This window comes from Castor canadensis, chromosome 11, assembly GCF_047511655.1.
Source record: "Castor canadensis chromosome 11, mCasCan1.hap1v2, whole genome shotgun sequence".
Classification (NCBI taxonomy): domain Eukaryota; kingdom Metazoa; phylum Chordata; class Mammalia; order Rodentia; family Castoridae; genus Castor; species Castor canadensis.
In genome coordinates, this window is record NC_133396.1 from 36,709,731 (window position 1) to 36,718,309 (window position 8,579).

At 49.1% G+C, this 8,579-nt stretch overlaps 1 protein-coding gene across 1 annotated transcript; it reads left to right on the forward strand.

Moving 5' to 3' along the window:
* The first annotated feature begins 5,960 nt into the window (after window positions 1–5,960).
* Window positions 5,961–8,545, forward strand: C11H17orf50 (chromosome 11 C17orf50 homolog). Its single transcript, XM_020174812.2, has 3 exons — window positions 5,961–5,973; window positions 6,849–7,173; window positions 7,262–8,545. Exons 1-3 carry the CDS (start codon window positions 5,961–5,963, stop codon window positions 7,800–7,802), a joined length of 879 nt encoding a protein of 292 aa, XP_020030401.2. The 3' UTR covers window positions 7,803–8,545.
* The last annotated feature ends 34 nt before the right edge of the window (window positions 8,546–8,579 follow it).

Consider the following 8,579-nt stretch of genomic DNA (forward strand, 5'->3'; position numbering starts at 1 on the left):
CAAAGCAATCATTCAGCAAAGATTTCTTTTGGGGGGAAAAACTCATATGTATTTTATTTTTGAATTAGCATACATTAATAATATGGGGAGATTTCATTGTGGTAATTCCACACACATGTACAATGTACCTTGAACAAGTTCACCCCTTCCATTATATTTCTATTCCCCACTTCTTCTCCCAAAGCAAATATTTCTTGAGCATCAACTATGCACCAGACACTATTGTAGGCCTAAGGATATAGCAACAAACAAAAAAGAACAGGGCTCTTAACTCATGAAAGCTACTTATATTACTGGGTAATGGTTGACAGCTGAACAAATAAATCTGTCTAGGTATGGTGGTGCAAGCCTGTAATCCCAACACTTCGGCGTCTGAGGCAGGAGGGTCACGCATGAGTTTGAGGTCAGCCTGGATTATGTGGCGAGACTCTGTTTCAAAAACCCCAAAACAAACACACAAGTCACCAGGACACAATTAATCTGCAGTAAGTCAGATGGTGATAGATACTATGGAGAAAAATAAAGAAGGAAAAAAGAAGAAGCTGTGAGGAGATTTAATAGAAGGTCACCAGGGAAAACCTTAGTGACAGGTGACATTTAGAGAGAAGTGAGGAAGTGCACCCTGCAGCTGTCTTGGGGGATGAGTGTTCAGCAGAGGGTGCAGCCTGTGCAAAAGTTGAGACTAGCAGAGTGGAAAGGTATGAGGCTGAGAATAAATGTGGCCCCAGATCATGCAGGATCTCATAGGTGACTCCAAAGTGAAATGACAAATGCATTCATAGAGAGTTTGGGGCAGAAGAGGGACATGCACTAACTCAAGCTGCTGCGTGGAGGAGGACTACAGGACCAGGGGTGGAACCGGGCAGCAGTTAGGCTGTTGCTATCATCCAAGGAGAATGGTGGCTTAGACCAGAAGCCACTGAAGGAGGTGATGACAAGTGGTCACAGTCCACGTAACGATGGAAATGTGGAAATGCTCCAAACAGGGTTTCTCAGCCTTGGCAATGAGGACGCTTTAAGCTGAATGGCTATTAATTTTGCAGGCTGTCCTGTGTGCCATAGGATGTTGTAGTATCCCTGGCCTCTACCCACCAAATGCTGACAGTACCCTCCCTCCCCATTACAGCAATCACAAATGTCTCAGCCATTGTCCCATGTCCTCTGGGGGACACCCTGGGGGCTACTGATCTAGGAGATGAGCATGAGACTCAACCTACTTAGAGCCCTTTTTGGTTTTTGTTTTTTGTCTTTCTCAGCACTGGAATATAAACTCAGGACTTCACACTTGCTAGGCACATAAACTATACTCCCAAATCCTTTTCCTTTTTGCTTTAATTATTTTTCAAATAGGGTCTCACTTTTATGCTTGGGCTGGCCTGGACCACATCTGCCTATTTATACTTCCCCATTCAGCTGAGATGACAGGCACCCCACTATACCCAGATTTATTGGTTGGGACGGGGGTCTCGCAAATATTTTGCCTGGGTTGGCCTCAAATCTTGATCCTCTGAATGTCTGCCTCCTGAATAGTTGGGATTACAGGCGTGAGCCTTCATATCCAGCTTCTCTGAGCTTTTTAAATCAAAGCTACAGGGGCAGATTCTTTCCCAAATTGGATGGGTAAGATTTTAGAGATGTGGACCTGGAGACATGTTCCCAGCACACAGAAAGCTCTTCTGCAATAGGAAGAAGGAAACAGGCACACAAAAGAGCACAGAGATGCAAGGACAGAGGGCCTGAGGATGTCTGAGCCCGTGCTTCTGCTATCTTCAGACTAGTTGCATGTCTGCCTCTGTTAGTGACACCTAGGCCAAGCTGCTGTACATAGAACAAAAAGACCACCTATAACAGTGGCGCTCACAAGAGGAAAGATTCTCTCTCTCAGGTGGATCATCAAAGTGTGGCTCTGGAGACCTGGGTTCTTTCTATCTTGCTGCTCCCTCAACTGCTGTTGCTACCTACATGATCAATTCTGATTTCCCAGATTTTGTCTTCTTCCAGGTTGCAGGAATGGAGGACAGAGAGCATAGCTTCTCTGTCTCTATGCTGGAGGAAGCCAGCTAGCTTCTTTTTTAAGGATGTGATGTGGAAGTTATACACAACACTTCCTCTCACAATTTAGGCATTGGCCTTTCCTAGCTGTAAGGGAGACTGAAAGTGCAGCTGGTAGTCCTGTGCCTCGTGAATGTTCAGCCACGAGGGAAGAAAGGAGATGGGGTCATTTACAGACCCCAAGCAGACCTTGCTTTATAGTTTGTGTAGAGGACCACAAAGCAAACATTTTAGGCTTTTGCGGGTCACATACTGTCTGTGTCACTTATTCTTCTTCATTTTTCATTTTTTTCTTTATAATCCTTAAAAAATAATATGAACTATTCTTAGTTTAAAGGTCATACAAGAGCAGGCTGTGTGTGGATTTGGGTTCTAGTTTGCCAACCCTTAGATTACATGAATGAATAAATTCCTTTTTTGGTCTTTTTTTAGTTCAGCACAATCTTTACTCTTTAACCATTCTGTATAGGACAGGAATAATAATAATTATTATTATTTTCAGTGCTGGAGACTCAAGCGCTCTACCACTGAGCTACCCCAGGGATTTCACAAACGTGTGAAATGGAAGAGAACTATAATAAGCATCTAGTTAATTCTGAAGGGGAATTGGGTGGAGGTGTGTTCCATTTGGAAGATTTAATGATGGAAATAAAATGTGAGCTGGGTTTTGAGTAAGAACTGAGAAATTCTGTGCTCACACTTTTACTAGGTCAGAGAACATCTTAATTAGCAGGAAGAGGCAGATGGAGCAGTGACAGAGAAAGGGTCCACCCACCCTTTTATTCTTCAGTGACTTTGAGTTGCTTTGCTGTCAGTTATAGCCTAAATGAATTTGGAAGAAAAAAGCAGTGAACAAAGTGGAGTTCTCCCATCCTCCCTCCCTTGTACAGAGGCTATCAGTAACCTCTCTAAAAGGGCATTCATTTTATGGTCTAGATTCTGAGCCCTCATGCTTGTGGGAGTTCCCCACCCAGAAGAGTCTGGTTCCATGTTTGGAAGCTTTACAGGTCCCACATATCATGGGCATATGACCTTGGTTGATCCAATCCACCCACCTAGATCATGACATGGGACCAATGGTATCCAAAAGCAGCAAAGAACTCATTCTGGGGTACCAGTGTTGACATCCACATCTGATTCCTGGAACCATAGTGGCAGGGGTTTCATAATCCTATTCTGGGTTAAAATTTTAGTTATGGTGCTGGATCCCCACATCATTTTCATCTGCCTGTTTGGTGACTCTGTGGGTTGGTCAATAACCTTTCAGAAAATTCCTTTTCTGCTCAGGTTAGCCAGGACTTTTTTCTATTGCTAACAACTAAGACCTCAAACATGCACACACATCCTTCAGGGCCTGTCCCTGTCTCCCAACCCCAGGGGCCACATGTTCCTTCTCAGTCAGCTCTTACACTTTACTTTAGTGAAACTCCATCCCAGGGACAAAGGCAAATGGCTACTGAAAGCAGCGCATCTTCCATTATTCAAAGAAGGAGTCTGTGATTGTTTCCTAGGCCAGTTGTCTGAACGAGGGTGGGGAGAGGTTGTCTAAGCACTTGCACAGAAGGGCACTCTTCCTAGAAGGCAAAGAGGCCCAGTACAGGGAAGCTGAAGCAGGCTATCAGATTCACAGGGTCTGTGTCTTAGCTGGGCACTGGTGGCTCACACCTGTAATCCTAGCTACTCAGGAGGCAGAGATCAGAAGGATCACAGTTCAAAGCCAGCCTGGGCAAATAGTTTGTGAGAACTTATCTCAAAAATACCCATCACAGGTAGCCCCCAGAATTCAGTGTATCCTGGGCCTAAGTAACTGCCTGGACTGGGGCAGGAAAGGATGGAACCCAGTGGATGGACAGCTGAGGAGGAAGGAGAGGCAGGGAAAGCGGGAAGAAGAACCAAGACTTCTGCTTCCACACCATCCTATCTGTAGGAGAAAAATGTGGCATCAATTGCCAGTGACTATAGTCTGGAGGTGTGGCTCAAGTGGTAGAGTACCTGCCTCAAAAGTGTGAAGCCCTGAGTTCAAATATTGCTTAAAAAAAATCCAGTGAAAACCAGAGGGTTTTTTTATTTCCTGAGAGGTCTCAGAACAAGCCATGAAGCCTGCCTGAGTTGCCTTTTGGGGACAAGGAAATGAATACACCTCCCTCCCCACCTTGAGCAAATTTAAAAGGATGATAGGAGGCAAAAATGAAATTGCTTTATAACTATATTTCATAAGTGCTCCTTGATAAAAGGTACCAGTTTCAACTAGTCCAGGCTAGTTGGAAATCCCATTTTTTTTTGGCAGTATGGGGTTTTGAACTTAGGGCTTTGTGCTTCCTAGAAAGGCACTCTACTGCTTGAGCCACAACTCCGGCCTGGCAACCCAATTTCTTTCTTTTTTTGTTTTTTTTTTTTGCCATTGGTTGGTTTAAGAATGGTTTTGTGACTAGTTTTAGCCAATAAGCTTCAAAGTGAAGTCTGCTGCCAGGCACCACATGTTCATCACTGCACTTCACACATTATTGGAAAACTGTCCAAACCTTTTCTATGTCTTAAATACAGATTTTTAAAAACCTACTCAAAATAATTTTGTCTTAGCTGGGCACTGGTGGCTCACTCCTGTAATCCTAGCTACTCAGGAGGCAGAGATCAGAAGGATCACAGTTCGAAGCCAGCCTGGGCAAACAGTTTGTGAGAACTTATCTCAAAAATACCCATCACAAAAAGGGCTGGAGGAGTGGCTCAAGGTGAAGGCCCTGAGTTAAGCCCCAGTACTGCCAAAAGAAAAAAAAAAAAAAAGCCACAAGACCCTATCTGAAAAATAACTAAAGCAAAAAGGGCTGAGGTGTGTGACTCAAGTGGTACAGCACCAGCAAGTGCAAGGCCCTGAGTTCAAATCCCAGTAACAACCCCCACATTAGCGTTTAATAGGAAAAAAATATCTATTTTTTTGAGACAGACTCTCATTATGTAGGTCAGGCTGCTCTCAAACTCTTGATCCTCTTGCCTCAGCCCCCAGAGTGCTGGGATTACAAGCATGCACCACCACACCAGGTTAGTAGCTTTGCTTTTGATAACTGGCCTCATCTTGCTCTCTATGATTTCTATGCAATGTTGGAAACAATGTTCAGGCTTGCCAATAAATACAGCTCCTTCTCTTCTGATGTCAAACCATGGAGATCCAGTCCATACTGAATTCGCACTCACTGTCAGTGCAGTTTCTTGTCTCCCTAGGGGGTGCTCACGCTCATGTTTTCACAGATGACTGTTATCACTCTGTGAGATCACTTTCTGATATTCTTTTATGCTGATGTTGTTTTATGAAAGTCCCACAAAACCAAAAATGGCCCCAAGAAGAGGGAATGCACATTTTCAGATGCAAAGGGCTGCTGGATGGATTGGGAGTGGGGTAGCAGGTGAGATGAATGCCTGGGCCTGGGGACACCTCATGATGGTGTCTTGGTGGGATGCTCCTGAAAGCACAACTTGGGCTCGTGGGCTCAGTTGTGCCTGTGAGAGGCGTGAGATCTTAGGCAGTGAATGTAGGAGACTGCTCATGGTGCTCTGACAGTGGCCTCCTAACTGAACTGTTTCTGTGGGATGATTTTTGCTGAAGGTCAGACAGCTTTTACATGGTAGATCTGGGATTTGAACCCATCTATCAGGGGCCAAAGCCACCTTCTATTCTTTTTGATGCCTTCCCCAGAGGAAAGGTGGGGAGCACTTGAGTTTTCAGGGCTTCTGGAGGCACTTGAAAAGGTAGTTCTTGGGCGGAGCTGTATGGGCAGCTGAGGTTCTAGCCCCGCCCCCACTGCTTCGTGAGCCAACAGAGGCCCTAGAGACCTGATCAAGTTCTGTGGGTTCAGGGCACCCGCTCACACCCCAGGCCCTGGCCAGAGGGAGTGGGCAACACACCTTGGGGAAGAATGGATAAGCACGGTGAGTGGGACTGAGAAAGGCTGGAGACTAGGACAGGGCCTCTTGACCCAGCTTGGACCAACTTGTGCATCACCATAGCAACCCCAGAGGGGAAGCTGAGCCTTTTCTCAATGACCCATCTGTGTAGCTACAAGCCCTCTCCTTTCTCCTTCCTGTGTATTGTTGACATGGCCACTCCCTCGTCTCCACCTGCTCCGGTTCAGACCTTTGTCTCCTTACCCTCAACTTCGAAGTAACTTTTAAGACTCCCTCTGTCCTGTTGGAGGTACCATTCCTAACTGGTAGGCTCATGCAGGAGAACCTTTTTCTGTTTAGATTGCCCATCCGGGAACCTTTTCTAATGCAGAGGAGCTGTATGCTCACTTGCCTGCCCACTCTGTCACCAGTGATGCTGGCTAGGCTTCCCACTTTGAGGAAGGAATTTCACTTATAAAACAAGTTTAAAAACTATCACTTATTAAAATGATAATCAGTGTTTATTAACAGCATACAGAGATCTCCCCCACCCCACCGCCATTGGCAATCTACCGTTTGTTGATTGCTTGTTCCACGCCAAGCCCAATGCTGGGAGCTTTATCCCTAGTTAACCTCACAACCCGTGAGGTAGGCACTATTTTTCCCATTGTAGAGGTGAGGAAACGGAGTTTGATAGAAGCGTGGTGACTTGCCCTGATCCTTAGCTAGAAAGTACAAGAACCCCGGGAAATTGAGAGCAGCCGGCCTGCCGGGGGAAATTGCACTCTGAAACCCTGTCACGGAATCCCGCTGGCCCGGGGCATGTGGCCCATACTGTCCTTCAGGAACCTGCAGCAGTCAGGGTGCCCAGGCCCTCCAATAGGACAGTGTGACTGCACTGGCCTCCGTCCCACCCGCAGGCGTGAAGACCCCCTTGTGGAAGAAGGAACTGGAGGAGGCCGAGGCCAGGGAGGCGGAGCGGGAGGAGGCGGCCGAGGTGTCGGGGGAGGAGGACGAGCAGAGGCCAACGGCAGAGAACCCGGCGGAGGGCGGCGCGGAGGGCGAGACGGAGGCGCGCGAGCCGGAGGAGCGCGCGGCCGGGGAGCGGAGTTCGGTGTCCTACTGCCCGCTGCGCCAGGAGCCCAGCGGCCAGCAGGTGGCGCCGCTGAGGCGCGTGGACAGCAGCTTTTGGAGTTGGCTCAGTCCCTTAGTGCTGCTCGCCGGCCTAGCGGCTCCGGCCGAAAGGTAAGGCAGCTGGGGCTCGAGGGACCGGGTGCCGAGCCCCAAGGAGAAAGGACGCCGGGGCACTAAGCACTCAGGTCCCCGTCCGCAGGACGCGTCCTCTTCCCGAGGAGCCGTGCGTGTTGGAGACGCGGCGGCGACCGCCGCGCCACGGAGGCTGTGCGCGCTGCGAGATCCTTTTTTGCAAGAAATGCAGGAATCTGCACAGCCACCCGGCCTATGTGGCTCACTGTATTCTGGAGCACCGGGATCGGGGTAAGCAGGAAGCCAACGGCGTGCTCGGAGTCTGGCCCCCAATTCTCTGCATCCTTCTCCTGTCCCCTGACACGGAGCCCTGTCCGGCACCTCCCACAGAACTGCTCCCTTGTCCGAGCCGCCTTTCGGAGCACGCCCTCTGGCGAGAAGGCACTGTTGGTGCGAGTCCCACCTGTCATCTAGCGGAGCCCCAAGCAGAGCCCAGTATGATCCAGAACCTCACTTCTGCCATAGCGCTCCGTGGAGGGCTCTCGCCCCAGGCAGCACCCAGCACCTACCACCCACCTGTTTCACGTCCTCACCTGCATCTCTTTCAGGTCCTTCCGGCAGAGACACCGCCTAGAGAAAATAAACTCCTGATTCCCTCATCCCTGTGAGACACTGCCCCTTTCCCTCGAGCCATTCAATAAAGCCTCTAACCAGAGTCAGTGCCTTGAGGCGGGGGCGAGTGATGAAGATGGGCCCCTCCTGCCTTCCTGTGGGTTCAAGCCAGAGAGAAAAGGGGAGGCAGGGAGCCTCTTCCCTTGCCTTCCCAGGACAGGGAGGTTCAAAGCCCTTGTGTCCCAGGGCAGTCAAAGGCCATTGTCTCCACTGCACAGAGAAGAAAGGAAGGCTCAAGGCCAGCAATGTCCCCGGGGAGGTGAGGGTTGCACCTCTGCTAGACTATTCCCTCCTCCCTTGGAAGCCCAGTTTGCTGAGGTCACTGTGTGTGCATATGAGGCACTGGCAGGTGTGGAGGGACGGGCGTGACTGGAGCCCCAGATGCTAAAATAAATGCTGAGACTGGCTGAGGAAGAAGACGGAGGCTGGGGAGCTGGTTCCTTCTCCAAGAATCTCAGCTATTCTTGGCCAGACAGCAGCAGCTTTGCGAATGCTATGTGTGTGGCCTGAAGAATGGGGCCATTGTGAGCACCAGGCCATCTCTCCCAAGCTGCAGAGCCCTGAGGAAGCTGCATCCCCAGGCAAGCAGCAGGGCAGGGACCCTCTGACATCTCTCTGCTATTCAGGGTTCTTCATCTGACCTGGTTGGGGGAGAGAACGTTTTGCTTTCTGAGGAGGGACAGGCCCCCTCCCTACCATAATCACACAAAGCTGGCTTGCTGTGATTTAGATGGAAGAGCATGGTCCCTGTCTCCACATCTGTGTCCACCTGC